The sequence below is a fragment of the Rhinolophus ferrumequinum genome, chromosome 17, assembly GCF_004115265.2.
Source record: "Rhinolophus ferrumequinum isolate MPI-CBG mRhiFer1 chromosome 17, mRhiFer1_v1.p, whole genome shotgun sequence".
In the NCBI taxonomy this organism is placed as follows: Eukaryota; Metazoa; Chordata; class Mammalia; order Chiroptera; family Rhinolophidae; genus Rhinolophus; species Rhinolophus ferrumequinum.
The window spans coordinates 11,917,486-11,936,495 of NC_046300.1; the positions used below are offsets into that span (position 1 = coordinate 11,917,486).

The 19,010-nt window shown below is 36.9% G+C and overlaps 1 protein-coding gene across 1 annotated transcript in view; it reads left to right on the forward strand.

Annotated features, from left to right (window-relative positions):
- Positions 1-19,010, forward strand: part of ULK4 (unc-51 like kinase 4) — a 406,569-nt gene that overhangs the window by 60,181 nt on the left and 327,378 nt on the right. Inside the window, exons 18-19 of the mRNA XM_033131526.1 lie at positions 3,413-3,520; positions 9,196-9,279. Coding sequence (XP_032987417.1) covers positions 3,413-3,520; positions 9,196-9,279 — 192 coding nt within the window. The remainder of the gene's footprint in view (positions 1-3,412; positions 3,521-9,195; positions 9,280-19,010) is intronic.

Sequence of the window (19,010 nt, forward strand, 5' to 3'; positions counted from 1 at the left end):
GGGGACTTCCCTTATCTGTCTGGATTCCGTTTTCTCTGTCTGTCTCACTTTTTTAACCAACACTTGTGGAAATGAGGGCTTGAAGTTTCAAGTCTACAGATGTCATTTTACTTGCCAAGGCTTCATCAGAAATACAAGATCCCAAGGGATCTCAGATTTCCTACACATAGAATTTAAGAAAGGATTATTGAAGCTTATAATTCTCTTATTTTATGTGCCCTGGTTATGTTTGGGACAATGAAAGTGTTGTTCTCAGACAGAACAAGCCCGGGCAAAGTGGTATCCCTCAGAATTCTCTGTTTATTTGAGGTTGTAGAATGCCTCTTACTGCAGGGGAATGGAAGAATGTGGACCAGGGTCTAGTTTAAAAATTATGTTGATGAAATGACTGCTGCACTCTCTCCCGTTGGAAGTAGTTACACACAGCTTAGAAAATGTCCCTTTGGTCCAGTAAAACACTGACTGAATAGGAAATGCCAGATACTTTCTAGATTTGGAGTTTAATTCACTTTCTCTTTGTAGCTCTTAGTTGTAGACCCATCAACGGGGATGTTTAAAAACCACATTTTGAGGGTCAAGAACAAGCAAATTATATTTCTGCAAGTATCAGAATGTTAGTGTTATAACTGCAGAACTTCCATGCCTTGGTAGTCTCCTTAATTCATCATCTTCCTGTCTTTCTGCCTTTGACTTAAGAGACTCTCAGTCCCGGATATGTGAAACTGAAGCACGGTCAACCTTTTAATATCAATCTGATGGTTTCAGATAAAGCCAAGAGGCCTGGCTCAACCTTGTCAAAGTTGTTATTATAGAAAATGGGTTTTGGTTTCAAAGTAGTTTAGGAAAAAGTGGTGCAATCTTAAATTATTTGTAGTAATCACCCCACCAGTCATGCCTGTGGTTGCAGGAGGGTAGTTTTCATCATGGTAATAGAACCAGTGATGGAGTAGATATGCCTCAAAGCATAGCGACAGTAGAAATAAGACCCTAAACCCCTCCCCCCCACTTTCCTTTACTTATGTTTTTCAAAAAATGCACACCTTAGCATAATACTTGAATATCCTATTTTTATACATTTTTTTAAAGTTAAAGTTTATTGGTGTGACAGTTGTTAGTAAAGTTACATAGGTTTCAGGTGTACAATTCTGTAATACATCATCTGTATATCATATTGTGTGTTCACCACCCAGAGTCAGTTCTCCTTCCATCACCATATATTTGATCCCTTTCACCCCCATCTAGTTTGAATGTTAGAAGGCCAGGTAAAATTTTATAGACTATAGCAAAAGATGCATGAGAACAATATCCAAATATTACTTGGATTTCTGAGTTTGAAGAAGAACTAAACAAATCTATTTTACTTTTTTGGTTCTGTTTAGTATTCGAACGTCAGTGCACCTAGCTCAACAAAAACTTATTTTTCTCTTTGATATTTGTCATTTATGTGGCATACTTGTTTATTATTCTTATAGTTTTCCATTTTAATATTAATACTTCTTTAAATTTTAAAAATAAGTGGGAAATCTATACAAATAACGTTGCAGAGAAACGTTATCTGTTGTGTACTGTTTAATGCTATCCAAAGTTAACTTTGCAAGTGAGATGTCAGATTGCTGTGGCATTATTAGCATAGATTATCTGATGTGTGTCTATTTATAAGACACTGAGCTTCAAAGCAATTTCTGTTATGCTGGGGGCAGTTCAGACAATTTTATTTCTTTAAGGATCTGCAGCATTAAAATGTTTTTTTAATTTCCAGTGATGCATACTGACTGACACAAAAAGCCAGTGGATTATAAAATGGAGAAATGTTATAAATTCCTGTCACTAACTTTGTGAAGCTGAAAGCCAGATCTAGATTTTGAATTTAGTATGAGGTTTACTTAAAAAAAAAAAAATTACATCCTTTATTTTGAAATACTAATTGTAAATTCACATGAGGTTGTAAGAAATAATACAGAGAGGTGCTGTGTGTACTTCTCCAGTTTTCCCCAATGGTAACATCTTGGAGGACTCCACTGAAGTATTACAACCAGGATATCGACATCCAAACTGTGAAGGCACAGAACAGTTTTATCAACACAAGGATCCCTTATACTGCCCTTTCGTAACCACGCCTACTTCCCTCTGTCATGTGTCCTCCCCTGCGCTCCGACCCCTGACAACTGCCAATCTGTTCTCCATTTCTATATTTTTGTCATTTTGAGACTGTTGTAGAAATGGCACCGTATGGCATGTAACCTTTTGGGATTGGCTTTTTTCATTTAGCACAGTTCTCTGGAGATTCATCCAGGTTGTGGCATGTGTCAGTAGTTTGTTCCTTTTTGTTGTGCAACAGTATTCCACAGTATGGTTCCACCTTGCTATCTGGATTGTGGTGATGATTTCACAGATGTACATGTATCAAATGTATCTAATTGTCCACTTTAAATATATGCGGTGTGTTGTATGCCAGTTATAACAAGGAAGCCATGTAAAAAAATACCGTGTCACCAAATGTGCCTCCAGTGCATAACTACTGTGCAGCTGCCCCACGTGCCACTCCAACCCCTCTGCACTCTTGTTTGTAAAATGAGACCAGTGATCACATGCTTGGATGTTGTATCACTGTCAAATTGCTCTGGAAGTTTTCAAATGCTTGTTTTCAATTTTTATACTTACGTGTTCGTTGATGGTAAGCAACAGTCCTGTCTGTGACTTTGAGTCACACTGTTTTAGAGCAGTGGTCCCACATTACCTTGTGTATGTTATTTTCCAGTCTCAGAATGGGGCCATTCTTTCTGTACCGTTTGAAACAGACACTGGTGCTCTACGTCATGGTCACACTGTGATTTGATTAACCTGTGTTCTAGTGTATGAATTCCGGCAATGAGAGTATATGATTTTCTTAGCACGACTCCTAGGAAATTAACTAGATCTGATAAAATATGCTGCTGAATTTCAAAATGGATTACGTTGAAACTTGGTAGAGTATTTCTCCTCTCAGATTTTCAAAGGAATCCTTTAAAAGTGTAATGCAATGTAAGAATTTTTCAAACCGGGGTGTGCTGGATCCGGCTAGGGATCTTGCCTGTAAGATCTGTGTTCAGATCTTGGCCGTTTCAGCAAACTGGATGGGGAGCTGCTGGACCTCTCGCAGCCTCAGTTTCTGTCTAAAGCTAGAGCAACTGGTGCCTCACAGCATCAGTGATACGTGAGACTGCTTGGTAATTGCTATGTGGACGAGAGTTTATTTCACTGGATAGATTTTTACCTTTATCAGGAATAAGGCCCATATGTTGGAAAATAATTTGAAAACTAGTTCTTAAAAATGGGCGGTGAATTTTGTAGAGCGTCTTGCCTTTTGCATATAGGTTAAAGAACTGAGAGATACATATGAAATAATACACGTTTTTTTTTCTTCTCTTTTCAGGCAATTACTCTCTTAACTGAATTAATTAGGGAAAACTTCAGGAACAGCAAATTAAAACAGTGCCTTTTACCAACCCTCGGGGAGCTGATCTATCTTGTAGCTATCCAGGTGAGACTGTCTGGTTGACTCTATTGCTCTTTGACATGTTCTGACGTATCAGGCTGACAAGTATTAATATTCTCTAAAAGTGTTTTGACTTTGCCTCTTGGAGCATGCCTTAGGAACATAGGAGAAATTTTACTTCTGGACGAGAGAGACTAACAGTGTCCATCCATCTGTCTTTCTCCCCCTGTCTGTCTCTCTGTCAGTCATCTTCCTTCTCTCCCAGTGCCTTTTTTTTTTTTTTTTTTTTTTTACTTTAAAGTGTAGGAGAATCTCAGGTCACATTTTAAAACCTATGGACCAAAAGTCCAAAATACTTCCTAGGTTGCAGCCATCTTTGACTCCTTTAGGCAAGAAGAAGTCGGCCTTTGCTTCTCCCAGTATAAAAGCTCTATTTCAGTTTAAAACACCACTTTGTGCAAATATAGCTCTTTACATGGCCATGAGAATTGGTGATTGCAGAATTTGACTAATTATTTGTTAAGTTACAGTATGGAAGGAGTATTGAATTCCACAAAGGAAAATTGCATGTTTCATTAGTGTAATTTTTTAGAATATTATTGAATAGATACTGATAAATTATGAGTTAGTCATTTCATTTGAGAGTTTTCAATAAGTACCATAAGTTATAAGTGAATCAGGAAGTTCTCTCATTACAAGTCTGATGTTTTGTTTGTAGAACTTTCTTAAATGTTAAGTAACTGAGTATCCTTAGTATGTAAATTAAATTGACTTTCTGGACAATCATCATTTTAAGGCCAACTACCATAATTGTTATAAAACACAAGTATTTGAAGCCATTTAGCTCCATAATTAGTATTGATACCTGGTACAGCATGTCTCTCCTTATTCTTCCCTTTCATAAATGTCTTGGCTATTCCTGGCTCTTCGCATGTCCGTATAAATTTTAGAATCAGCTTGTTCAATTCTGTAAATCATTTAAAAAAAATTGCATTGGCTGTACATATCAATTTGGGAAGCGCTACTATCGTTATCATTTTGAGTCTTCCAGTGCATATTTGGAATTGTAATGAATCTATGTATCAGTCAATTAGGAAAATATTGGTATATTTATGGTATTTTGTCCTCCAGGGCACAAACAATGGCATTTCCATATATTTATATTTTTCAAAATATTTTCATTAAAGTTACTTCTATTCATAAAGCTTTTGGACATCTATATTTTGTTGAGTTTACTTTTGGGTAATTTTCTGTTTTGAAGAGACGACATATTCATGAAGCTAGAAAACTAGGAGGTAAAGAAAGGTATTCTGGGAAAAGTCTCTGTCCTATTTTTGTCCCCCATCTGCCTAGTTCCCTAATGAATAATTATTATAACTACTTCCTTACTTATATTTATAAAGTCACTTTTGTACATATGAGCAAATAGAAATGTAGATTCTTTTGTGTCATTTACAACTTGCTTATTTCACTTAATAGTTACGTCCTATTAAGAATAGCGTATGGAGATACACACTCTGGAGCTGTTTCTTAATTAATATGGATGTATTTCTTATCAGTACTCCTTTCCTCCCTCTCTCCCTCTTCTCGTAGTGGAACATTCTCGTGTATGCCAAGTTTTGTGCAAGGCTGTTTTCCTTGCAGTTCTTTGGGGGATGATTTGATCTCTGATGCATTTTAAGGATGTTACAACAAAACTATTAGGTTGGTGCAAAAGTAATTGCGGTTTTTGCAATGATTTTTAATCTTTTAAACCGCAGATTTAATCTTTTAAATCTTTTGCATCAACCTAATAGTTGCTTTCCTTAGAAGAGTGGTCAGGTACCTAGTCTGCCATCTTAGCAGGGATATGAGTCTGGTCTAAATTTATTTTTTTGGTTCTATTTTAAAAAAATTTTTTACCTTTGCCCCAACTTAATTGAGGCATAACTGGCATACAATAAACTGCACATGTTTAAAGATGACAGTTTGATCAATTTTGATGTATGAGGTCTGACAATTAAGTTCGTGAACTTGTTGCAGCGATGTTGCTAATCTTTTTTTGATATCAGAGGGATTATTCATTATGAATTTGTACTAACTGGACAGTTAACCAAGTTTACTATTTGGAAGTGCTGAAAAGTCTGCATGAAAAAGTTAGACAACCTTAACTTTTCGCCAACTGTTCATGGCTCTTGCATCACGACAATGCACCAGCTCACACGGCACTGTCTGTGAGGGAGTTTTTAGCCAGTAGACAAGTAACTGTATTGGAACCCCCTCCCTACTCACTGATTTGGCCCCCAGTGACTCTTTCTTTACCCAAAGAGAAAGAAAATATTGAAAGGAAGACATTTTTTTTTAATTAAAGTTTATTGGGGTGACAACTGTTAGTAAAGTTACATAGATTTCAGGTGTACAATTCTGTAATACATGATCTATATATCACATTGTGTGCTCACCACCCAGAGTCAGTTCTCTTTCCATCACCATATATTTGATCCCCCTTACCCTCATCTCCCATCCCCCAATCCCCTTACCCTCTGATAACCACTAAACTATTGTCTGTGTCTATGAATTTTTATTTCTCATTTGATTGTCTTGTTCTTTTGTTGTTTTTGGTTTATATACCACATATCAGTGAAATCATATAGTTCTCTGCTTTTTCTGTCTGACTTATTTTGTTTAGCATTATACTTTCAAGATCCATCCATGTTGTCACAAATGGTCCTATTTCATCTTTTCTTACTGCCAAATAGTATTCCATTGTGTATATACACCACAACTTCTTTATCCATTCATCTATTGAAGGACATTTTGGTTGTTTGAAAGGAAGACATTTTAATGACCTTCAGGACATCAACTGTAATACGATGACAGTTCTGATGGCCATCCCAGAAAAAGAGTTCCAAAATTGCTTTGACAGGTGGACTAGGCACTGGTGTCAGTGCAGAGCTTTCCAAGGGGAGTACTTCAAAGGTGACCATAGTAATATTCAGCAGTGAGGTATGTAGCACTTTTTCTAGGATGAGTTTGCGAACTTAATTGACCTCACATGTGTATACCTATGAAACCATCACCACAATCAAGATAATGAACATTTCTGTTACCTCCAATAGTTTCCCCAGCACCCTCTGTAATTCTTCCTTCCTGCCTTTTTCCTGCCCCCAGGCAACCACTGACTTGCTTCTGTCTTATAGACAAGTTTGCACTTTCTAGACTCTTACATAAATTGAACCATACAGAATCATACTCCTGTTTGTTTCTGAAAGTAGATTTAGAGAATCATTTTCCTTGGTACCAGGGAAGCCTATGTCTTAGGCCATGACATTTGACCATGTCTTAACGATAGCAAACCTGCAAAGGAAATTCTGTCCCTGGGCCCACAAACTTTAATAACTTTCAGGAGATGAGCGCTTTTGTGGAATTGTCACTTCGAACGTATATCAACCTTAAAATCGCAAGTCAGTACTGACCTAGTGAGACTGACCTGAGGTGATAGGATATTATGTCCTGTTGGTGCTCTGATAACATCCCAAGGTTACAGGCTTGAGGACAGAGACCAGAGTGTGTTTCTGCAGAGGATGTCATGAAGCAATCCGCGTACAGTTACAGTTTATGTATTTTCTCTTAACTTTTGTCGAGGATGCCTCCCACCTTGAGTCCAGGTTTTCTCACGTTGTCCCTTTTTGTCCAGCCCATCATCATCTCTCCCCTGACCTGTTGTAGAAACTCCCAGCCACTTTTCTTGCCTCGCTCTTGTGTCCGGACTAGTCTGTTTTCCAGACGTCAGGCAGAGTGAGCCTGCCACAAACCTGTGAGAGATGACATTGTCGCTCCCCAGAGCCTCTCAGCACTTCTCGGTCATTGTCGTAAATCCCTCCAGGTGCCTTCAGGGCGTGTGAGCTGCCACCCAGTGCTCTCATGACCTCACTCCCCAACTCCTTGTGTACTCCTTCCAGCCACACTGACCTCCTTGCAGGTCCTTGAACCCATCATGCCATTCCCGCTTCCACACCTCTGGCTGTTGCTCAGGCTTGCAGGGTCCCCTCCCCCACCCCCCAGAGGTTTGCATTTTCTCTCTGTTCAAATGGATCCCTTCAGAGAGCCTTTTCCAGGCTACAGTCTTCCTCTAACCCCTTATGCTGATGCTGATGTGTGTTTATACCACACTCATCACTGCCATCCTGACTCATTTGTTGATTTCTTTTTAAATCTCTGTCCCTACTAAGCACTGTGGAAGCAGAACATTTATCTGTCTTGTTCACGGCGGTGTGGCTATTGTTTAGAAGAGTTCCTGGCACACAGTAGGTGCTTTTTTTCATGTGGGAATTGCACCAGGCCAGTAGGACGGGGGGAAGTGAGCGAGTAGGCAAGGCTGGAGAGGCTGGCAGGGATCTGGTCCTGAAGTGCTCTTGGCCAAGTCGTGTGTTTTCCTTTTGGTCCTAAGAGCCAGGGGGAGTCACGAAGGCTTTAAAGAAGGGTAATGATGTCACTTGATTTAAATGCTGGAAAGATAGAGAACAGACTGGAACATGGTAAGAGAGGCGTCTGAGAAACTGAGTGAGAGGAAGTGAAGTAGGAGCAAATTAGGAGAGAGAAGAGGGTGTTTCGGGAAAGAGAAAGTCAGTAAGGCTGAATGAATGTAGCCATGGTCCAAGAAACAGGACTAGAGAGAGCCCACTGGTTGAGTGGCATGAAAGGGGTTCAGGCTTTTGGCAGGAGTGTTTAACTGGTAGACCAGGGACTCTTTAAGTGGCTGGGAGGGAGGGTAGGTGATAGACTGGGCGAAAGCAAAGGGGTGTGTGGTGGGGGAAGGAGGACCCGAGGTCTCTGATGTTAAGGAAGGGAAACGTTCTGAATAACGTGAGCTGGAGGGGAAGAAAGTTGTGTTTGGAAGTTTAATTGGGTGCTTCATTAGTTAGCGATTTTCGAGCTAGAGCAGCTTGGGATGACAATGTCCAGCTTATGATCCTACGTGGAATTCTGTGATTCAGGGTACAGTGTTCATGCGTTACAGTTCTCTTCACTGGTATAAAATGCAGGTACTAGTTCTAGCATTTGGACAATCTAAACGAAATATTTTCTTTAAACGGAACCTAAGTTCTTTTGCTTTTATAGAAATTATGTTTTACCTTTCTGAGTGGTACCTGATCATTGGGTGATTTTAGTTGCTATGTGGCAGGAGGATTCTTGTGGTTATGACCTTAATTTGGTTCTTCTGTGAGAGAATTATTGCTGATGTCATTAAAGTCAGTGTTCCTGCTAATGATAATTGCTTGTTTTTATCCAGCACATTGTCTTACTAGCTAAACACTGCCTTTTACTTGTGTGTATGGATTATCCTGAGATATTACTCAGACTATTCTGTGCCTTTCAAATCGTTTCAGATAATGGGGTACCGTTTAGGTAGGAGTATCTGGATTATCGTCTGCAGTTACCAGTAAACTGTTCGTCAACCAGATCATGTTGTCATTTTTCAGTTCTCTTCATCCAGCTTCTGATGAGGGGATCTTAGCAACATCATATATAACATAGTGACAAATAGGAGCAGTACCCGTATGTACAATGCAGGACGAGACCTCTAACCAGATCATAATTGTCAGGTAATAAATAGTGCTTTAAATAGAATGTCAGGAAGTTTTAAGTAGTTGGTGCATTTGAAACTGGGCCTTTTTCTTGAATGGGTTAAATATCTTTGTACTGTTAGCTTCACCACTTGCCCTTCTGCTTCATTTTAGGAAGAAAAAAAAAAGCACCCTAGAGAATGCTGGGCCGTTCCCTTGGCTACGTACACAGTGCTAATGAGGTGCCTTCGGGAAGGGGTAAGGCTCCTTTGTCGTTCTCTGTAGACTCCAATTGTAATAACCCTTCAGGCGCTGTGCGAGGGCTCTAGCCTGCAGCAGTGCAGGCGCGTGTCAGCCAGGTATTGCTCCTGAATTTAAATAATCCCGACAAGCCACCCTACAAGTGACCTACAGCGGAGCAGGTGTAAAAATGAACCAGCTTTCTCATTCACTTTTTAAAATGTCCTGCTTTTAAAAGATGATAGCAAATACAAACAGCATAAGTAGCTTTTAATAACATATTCTTAATCCTTTCCCACTTTGAAAGTTCTCGATACGCCAGTTTGGTAAGTGAGGTGTCTGCAGAGAATTTTCTGGAAGCCTCAGAAGCCCCATGGTTACCTTGTCAGGTTGCTATTTTGCGGTTCAGAAATAGGGAAGCTTCCACTCATCTCCATTGGCTTTAATATTCAGTAGTATTATGTAATGTGATTTTTCATTTTATTCGCATCCCTTCTCATGCCGCAGTTAATGACTGTAGACCAGCCAGCTGGCCAACCAACCAATTGGTATGTGTAGCTCCTATGTGAAACTACGGAAAGGATTTTACTAACTGACCTAAAAGGTTGGCATTTTCTGTTCTCTTTAACCCATTTGACATTGTTTCACCCAAGGCAAAGCCATAGGCTAAACACATTCCTTAAGGAATGAAAAAAATATGTCACAATAAACATCTTCCTTTTGAGTTTATTACTACCTGGTAATGGAATAATGTTCCAAGCATAGAATGCTCTGCCAGGTTTTCCCCTAGTGATCCCAAAATGAAGTCTGAACACTTTCTAGCCTGTAGGGTTTATACGAAGTCAGTTGTCATTATGGGATATGAATGAAGCCGTAAACTGTACTTTATCAATAATAGGAGAATCAAGTCATTATCTATCATCAAAAGACATGCATGGGTCTGTCATTCAAGGCCTCAAGCTAAGCACACTTGGGGACTCACAGATGAAGGTGACATTTCTATCCGCACTCAGATCCCATCTATTGTGGGAGATTGGATACAAATATAAAGTGGAGTATGTCAAGTAAATAAATGCAAAAGAACAAAATAGAGGAACTCAGAGGAGAAACACAGGAATCGTTTCTTCTAGGGATTCTTTTAACAGTGTAAACGAAATTTTTACAACTTTGTGTTTTCAATTTTTGTAACTTAGATTAATGCCTCCTAAAGATTATTAATTGTAGTCCACGAAGTTGTATCCTTTATTAAATACTTCTCCCTACCCCTCCCATATTTTTCATTGTGTACATAATCTGAAGAATAATGTTTGATATCCACGCGTATTGTTATTGTAAAATAATGATATTGTTTTATATTTTAGTAACATATTCGTCTTTAATTGTTCTTTGTATGTATGGCAAGTCTTGCGTATTTTTCATAAATAGGGAGGTAAGTCCAGAACTCTCTAATTTATGAAGATTTTATGCTATTTGAAAAGCAGTTACTGTGTGTTTTGGCAGCATACACACTAGCATTGTCACTATGACACAGATAAATTAGGGGTGATTCTTCCACCTAAAAAATATTCCTGTCCTTACAAAAATAATTCCAGTCGTAGCAGTTCTTTTGTGTATACGTCTAATGTATTCAGGACGTAGTTGAAGGTAAATAATTTTAAGCCTTTTATCTTCAACAATTAAAAAACTTTTTTCCATGTAGAAAACTATTTTCCCAGCACCTACTGGTATTTCTGAGTGTAGGTTGTTCTCTTTTGAAATGTATCTCATATACAGAAGAATATATGAAATGTGTGTGTGGGTAAAAGCTCACCTCTCACACACTCACTCTCAGAAAAAAAGAGGATTGGTAGCTTCGAGGATTCCTCTCTGTCCCTCTTGGATTGAAGCTTATTCTTTCTTTCAAGGAATAGCGACTATTCTGACTTCAGTGACTGTTATTCCCAAGTTTTTTTTTTTTTTTAATTTTTATTTATCATGTTTCCATCTTTGAATTGCTAAGTATTTTATTGATTGGTTCTTAAGGCTGAACTTTATACAAGTGGAATGGCACCTTAATTCTCTGGAGATTTAATTCTTTTGCTCAAAGTTAGGCCGAGGTTGATACATGCTGATTGTGCAAACAATAGCTCATTTATACCAAATTGTAGTGTGTTAGTATGTTGTTAATTGGAATATACCTGAATATGTGTGTGAGAGAGACAGACAGAGACAGAGAGACAGAGACAGAGAGAGAGAGAGAGAGACAGAGAGACAGAGAGACAGAGAGACAAAGAGAGAGAGAGAGAGAGAGAGAGAGAGAGAGAGAGAGATATTCCCACCTGAAGGGTATAGGAGCACCCGTTAACCCACATCGTCTCGAACATTTGTATATCAAATTTTTGTCAATCTCATGGGCATTAAATGGTTTCTCATAATAGTTTTAATGTGCATTTTCCTGATTACTATTGAGGATGACCATCTTTTTCTATTTAGGGTTTTTTGGTTTTCTCTTTAGAAAACCATTTTTTTCCATTGTTATGTGGGATTTCTGTACACCCCACTCCAACCTACTGTTATAAAATGTTTCAAATATTAGAAAAGGAAAGAGAACTATAATGATCACCTTTATTTCTATTACCTAGATTCAAGTTCTTAGCATTTTGCCTTTGTTGTAATATATGTATATGTATATATCCGTATGTGTATTTATTATTTATTTATTCATTCGTTTATTTTCTGAACTGTTTGAAAATAATTACAGATTTCATGGCACTCCATCCATAGGAATTTTTATGTAATCTGGATATTAATCTTTTGTTCATATGTGTCATAGATACTTTCAAATTTGTGGTTGGACTTCTCATTTTCTTTACAGTGGCTGTTGATAAATAGAAGTTCTTAATTTTAATGTAGCTAACTTTGTCAATCTATTTATGATTTGTGCTTTTTGTCTTAAGAAAAGTTTATCTACTCCAACATCAAGATGGTCTATTACATTTTCTTCTAAAAGTTTTATTTTTCCATTTGGAACTGTATTAGTAATTATTTTGTGTGTGTCTGTGGTGCTATGTATGGGCACAATTTTATTTTTAAAAATAAATATAGGTAGCATAAAACTTACCATTTTAACCGTTAAGTGAACAAGTCCGTGGCATTAAGTGTATTCACATTATTGTGCTATTTTTGTTGTTTTTAAATATATTGACATGTTCTTTTGCTTAACTTCCTGAGATTTTTTTCCCCCCACATCAAAACTTAGTAATGTACCTTGTTGAACGTGGACTATTAACGCTGTTTTTTTTACGTCCCTCCCCCTTTTTCTCCCTCTCTGTTTTGGGAAGAAAGTATAGAAATTTTACTTCTTCATTTTAATTTGATATGTAGACTTCTTAGAAGGCAATATTTTTAAATTATAATTCTTTTTGGTTCATTATGCATAAAAAAACTAGCTTTGCCATAGAATATTTATAAGTATTATATGAATAAAGGATTTTCTAGTCAAATACATTGGGGCACACTGGGTTAAACATGATTCAACAGTTTTGTTTGTTTTTAGTATGTTTCTGAGCTTTTAGTTATGAATCTACTTGAGGAGCTATTGTATTTTCCAAGTTCTTTGACCACAAACTACCTGACAGACCTGGCATGCTGTGGGATGCACTTTGGCACAGGAAGCCTTATATTGAGATAGTAATGACTTTGCTAAAATAGTGTTCAGTAGGTGTTCTCTTTTTAGGTTGCCTAAGAAATTTTGTCACTGTTTATCAAACAGGTCAACCTGCTGTATGAACATGATTTCTGTAACTTTAACAATGGTGAGATGTGAGTCAGATGTTTTTGTCCTTGTCACAGATGGAAGCACTCAGATGGAAAGAGGGGATGTCTTTAAAGTGAGAGACTCATGGTGGAATACACAAAGAATAGGAATATTTGATATAACTGTTTAAAGAAGAGTGTGGCAGTGTAGAAGACGAGGTATCTGTGATGATCCTAAGTTATAGTTTCAGATTTGGGGCTGACATTTCAAAGACCTTGAGCTGGCAGTCGGAGGATGTGGATTTCAATTCCAGATGTGCAGCTTTTCAGTGGTTTGATGTTGGCTGAGCCCTGGGGGCCCCACCTGCTGGTGGTATTTTCCTACCCATTAGGTCAAGCTAGTTAATTTAATATACAGACAGATGTAGATATAAATCTTTTATATCTATGCTGATTGTTTTTTGTCTGTTTTGTCATCTACTGAGATATATGTTTAAATTGCCTTCTTTGGTAGGATTGCAATTTTGTCAAATTTTTCTTTTATGTATTTTTAGTATTAGTTATTAGATATACAGAAAATTTAGATTGTTTTTCCCTTGCTTTGTTGAAGTTTTTATCATTATATTGTGATCTTTAAAATTCACCATTAGTGCTTCTTGCCCAAAGTCTATCCTGTGTGATATTAATATAGTTAAACTGTCCTTATTTGGGTTAGATCTGACTGGTGTGTCTTTTTCCATTTTCTTATTTTCAGCCTTTTTAACTGAATAACTGTATTTTTGATGTATCTCCTCATATTGTTGTATTTTTTAAAACTTCCATTTTATAGTCATTTTCTCTTCACTATAGTATTTAGTCCGTTTAAATTTATTGTAATTGTTGATTTGGTTGGATAGATAGCTGCCATCTTATTTTGTACTATTTGATTTATCTGTGTTGTATTTATTTTTTTCTTCATGCCTTCTTTTTTGGTTTTATTATTTTTTGTAGTGCCTCATTTTTTTAGTAGTTATCCTGTTCTTGTTTTTGAAATACTTTTTTTTCCCGTGAATACCATTGTTTTAGCAGTTGAAGATACTGTCTCACTGTCTTCTGACTGTAGTTGTTGTTTTTAAGAAGGCAGAGTCAAAGCAACTGTGGCTCCCTTAGCGTCTCATGGGCTTTCCTTCTTGCAGTCTGCTCTCCTTAACATATATCTTCAGCCCCCAATTCTGATTGTGGGGAGACAGGGGAATGGGAGAGTGTTTCTTGCCCCCATCTATTATACTGGGTTGTAGCCATTGGGAGCTGTAGCTTTGATTGGGACCAGGAGAGGGTCTTCATTTGACTTCCTACTTGTGTGGGCCTCAGCCTTGCCTCCATTCCTCTTGTTCACCTTTGTTGGACAAATGCCCTTGGGACAAACATCAGCTTAAGTGCCCTGGGCACCTCTCAGGGTTCTTGCCTACACAGTCAGTTGCCTAAGAACTTGGTGCTAGTTCATCGATGCTTAAGGTTTGTTGTCTTATTTTATATTTAGCATTTCAAGTTGTGTTTAGAGGGATGGAGTTGTCCAGATAATCTAGCCCACAACATTGGAAGAAATGGAAATCCTATTTTCTTGATTGCATGAGTTAATAAACTCTGCAAAATCGACATCAGGTACCTTGAAGCCTGTAGAAGAAAGGCCATAGATTTTTCACTAAATCTACAAATGTGAAAATATTTAATGTCAGTATTTTAGATGTTAATTTTAGTATTCTATTTTGGAAAAGTAAGCAGGTCGATTATAATTATATTGGCAGCAAAACTTTCTTTTTTGTAAAGACTGCCTGCAATACGTTTGATCTTAACACTATTAAAACATAGTACAGCTCCTCATTAAAAGCCTGATTACCAGAGGCTTATTTTCATAGGATCATTTTCTAATCATCAGCTTTTATCCTTACAATATGATGAAATAGATCTTTGATTTAAATGATGATACCAATTCAGTCCAGTTATCCCTTCCAAAGAGTTAATTAAGCAGAAAATAGCCCCAATCTTAGTGCTTGTGTGATGTCCTAGATGGGATCCCTGAGGGACTAGGATAGCTCATTTCAGGTGGTGGCGAGTTGAAGTGGCCTGACAGCGTCACTGGGTTTATAGAACACTGAGATGACACATGGCCCCTTTCCAACCTAGGTGCTAAAATAGTTGTGGTTTTCTACTTCTAGGAATGAGTCCTCTAGAAATTGACTGACAGTTGTGATGTGTAGCACTTGTTAAGGTATTTGAGAGGGTCCCCATAAATAGCACCTTCCCTCATCCTACATTCAGGAGAAAGGTTTCAGAACCTAAAGAGAAATAAAACAAAGAACAAGGCATGTGAGACAAAAAATACCATATGTGTATGTAATGAGAGCTAGAGTGGAGGACATGGCTTACATGTGTGGGCACCTAGGCTTCCTGATAACTGGAATCCTAGCACCCCTGATGTAGTGGCACTCTCCACGTGGAGTCCTTTCCAGGTAAGACTTACGATGGGGGCGGGATATGAGAGGACAGCTCTGTGTGGCTGGGCTTGTGCTCAGGGGAAAAAGGGTCGCTGAGCTGAGCACTCAGGCATGCCCAGTTTGTTTTTCTCAAATGCCAACTAGACGAAATGTTTTACTTCCCCTTGGATAGAGGTGAGCAAAGGAACAGAGAGAGAGTAAAAGTGTTACATGAATGTGTTCTAGCTACATGGAGGAAACATCAGGAATGGGGAGGAAGCATTCTCTCCCATACTCATGCTGAGAAATGAAATGTGTCAAACTTTGAGGAGGTTAAGTATCTTTAAAATGCCTTTTCTAGCAGCCTTCCAATTCCTACTGTATGATATTAATAATAATAGGAAGAAAAGCTAACACACTGAGAACTGACTGCTTTTTGTGACCTAAATTAATTGTATCCAAAAAAAATGTATGTTGTCTCATTTAATTTTCCAACTGCCTTGTGTTTTATTATCTCTGTTTTATAGATGATGAAGTTGAAGCACTGAGATGAAAATGCTCAAGGATATATAGCTAGCAGAGTGCAAAACCAAGGCTTCAACCTACACATAACTCAATGTCTTCTCACTGTTTTTTTAAAATAATTTTTGCATGAAAAATACATACATTTGGGTTGAAAAGTAATACGCACATACTGTAACAATCCAGACGATATACAAATGTCTAAAGTAGAATTAGTGGACCCCCCCACCCCCCCGCTCCACCTCCCTTACCTGTTATAATCACTATTAACAGAGTATTGTATATCTCTCTATGCCCTTCCTTTATTTGTATATGTACATATGTTTTTTTTGTTAAACATGGGATTATATTATACATTTAATTCTTTAATGTATTTTGAAATATTTTAATTGATATATAACCTAAAATGCTCAGATATTTAGAGTGTATCGCAAACATTTTCTTTCAGTCTAAGACACTGAGGCTTACTGGTGTCATTATGAGTAGAAATTTACAATTTTGATGAAATTTTTTTTCTTTTATGTTTAGTGCCTTTTATTTTTCCCTACGAAAGCTTTGTCTACTTCAGGATAAACAAGATATTCTTATTATCTCTTCTAGAAGATTTTTGGTTCTAGCATTTCTATTTAAGTCTGTGATTGATCTCAAATTAATTTGTGAATATAGAACTTACTCAAATGTGTTTTATAGTCTAACACGGTAATGTTTCATAGGATGTTGAAAAGAATGTGTGTTCTTCTTTTGCTGAATAAAATTAAATGTCAAAGTCAGTTGATAGTGTTATCATAACTGACTTTCTGGCTACTTGTTCTGTCAGTTATTGAGAAAGTATATTGAATTCTCCAACTAAAATTGTGAATCTATCTGTTTATTCTCTTGATTGTATCAATTTTTGCTTCAGGTATTTTGAAGTTCTGTTACTAGGTGCATAAATATTTAGGATTTTTATACCTTCCTGTTGAATGACTCTAATCTTTGTGAAATGACCTTTATCCCTGGATAGTCTTTGCTATGAAATCTGTTTTTTTGAAGTAATATAGCCACTTTAGCTTTTTTTTTGGATACATGTTAGCCTTTGTGCATTCTTACACTTACTTTTAACCTATCAGTGAATTTATATATCAGAGGGTTTCTTGAAAACAGCCTCCATTTGGGCCTTGCTTTTTTTTTTTTTTTTTTTTTAAATCTAAATTGAGAATCTCTGCCTTTTAATTAGTGTGTATAGACCTTTATATTTACTATGATTGTTGAAATGGTTGAGTTTAAATCTGCAGTCTTGGAACTTGTATTCTATTTGTCTGTTTTTGTTTTGTTTCCTTTTTCTCTTCTCGCCTTCTTCTGGATTAATTGACTTTTTAATGATTCCACTTTATCTCCTTTATTGGATTATGCTTTTTTTTTTTACCATATATATATCTCTAACTTAACTATAGTTGACCTTTGAGTAATGATGTACAGATTCATATATATATAGCAACCTTTATAACAACCTTACACCAGAATTTGCTGTATATAATGATATGCTTATTCGTATATACTATACAAGAATTATATATAAGAATCTTACACCATAGTATATCTAGTACTTCCCTTCTAGACTTTATATTATTATACATTTTACTTCTACATTAGTTTTGTTTTCAGCGTTATTGAGATATAGTCAATATATACAATTGTAAGATATTTAAAGGGTACAAAGTGATGATTTGATAGCCATATCCATTTTGAAAAGATTTCCCCATTGAGTTAATTAATACTTAGTCACTTCACATGTTTACATTTTTGGTGAGAGAACATTTAATTTTTATTCTTTTAGCAAATTTCGATAATTCAGTCTTATTGACTATAGTCACCATGTTTTACATTAGATCCTTAGACCTTATTCATCTAGCAGCTGAAAGTTTGTAACCTTTTACCAACCTCTCCCTATGTCCCCCACCTTTACCTTTGGTTTTGAAAGGTGTTATTTTCGGATATAGATTTGTAGGTTGATAGTTACGTTTTTTTCTTTTTCCTTTTGGTGGTTTAAAGATTTTGCTCCACTGTCTTCCGGTTTGCATTGGTTTCTGATGAGAAGTCTGTCATCCTTATCTTTGTTCTCCTCTACGTAATGGGTCTTGTTAGTCTAGCTGCTTTCAAGGTTTCTATTTATTACTGGTTTTTAGCAGTTTGATTATGGTATGCGTTGGCATGATTTTTCTTTGTTCTGCTTGAGTTCATTGAGTTTCTTAGAGTTTTCATGTATTTGAAAAATTTTCAGCCAATATTTTCTTCTTCCACTCCGCCCCTCCACCTACCACACACATTCTTTTGGGATTCTCACTGCACATACATTAGGTCATTTGAAGTTGGCCCCTAATTCACTGATGCTCTGTTCCATTTTTAAAAAAATCTTCTTTCTGTGTTTGTTTTGGATAGTTTTTATTGATTATTGCTATGTCTTCAAGTTCGCTAAACATTTAGTCTGCAGAGTCTAATCTGTTAAGCCAGTCTAGTGTAGTTTTCATATAAGAAGTTGTATTGTTTATCTCCAGCCTTTTGATTTGGGTCGTTTCTATATGTTCTGTTTCTCTCCTTATGCTTTCTTCTTCCTTCTTGAGGGTACGGATTGTGTTTATAGTAGCCATTTAAACATATTTTGCTTCTGATTCTATCATCTATGTTATTTTTATTGATTGCATTTTTTTATTCTCATGAATCATATTTTTCCTGCTTCTTTGCATTTGTGGTATTATTTAATTGGATTTCAGACATTGTTGTTTTTATATTGTTGGGTGCTGGAGTTTTTTTGTATTCTTTTGAGTATTTTTGTCCTTTTTCTTGGACTCATTTAAGTTACTTGTAAACAGTTTGATCCTTCTAGAGGCTGGATTTTAAGCATTGTCAGGACAATCCAGAATAGCCTTTAGGGTTAATTTGGTCACACCACTGAGGCAGTGCCTTTCTTAAGATTTTCCTTGCTGCCTCATATTTAGGTGGTCTTTGGGCAATTGGTACCAGGCCTGAGTGGTTTCTTAGGATTGTTTGCCTGCTCCTATG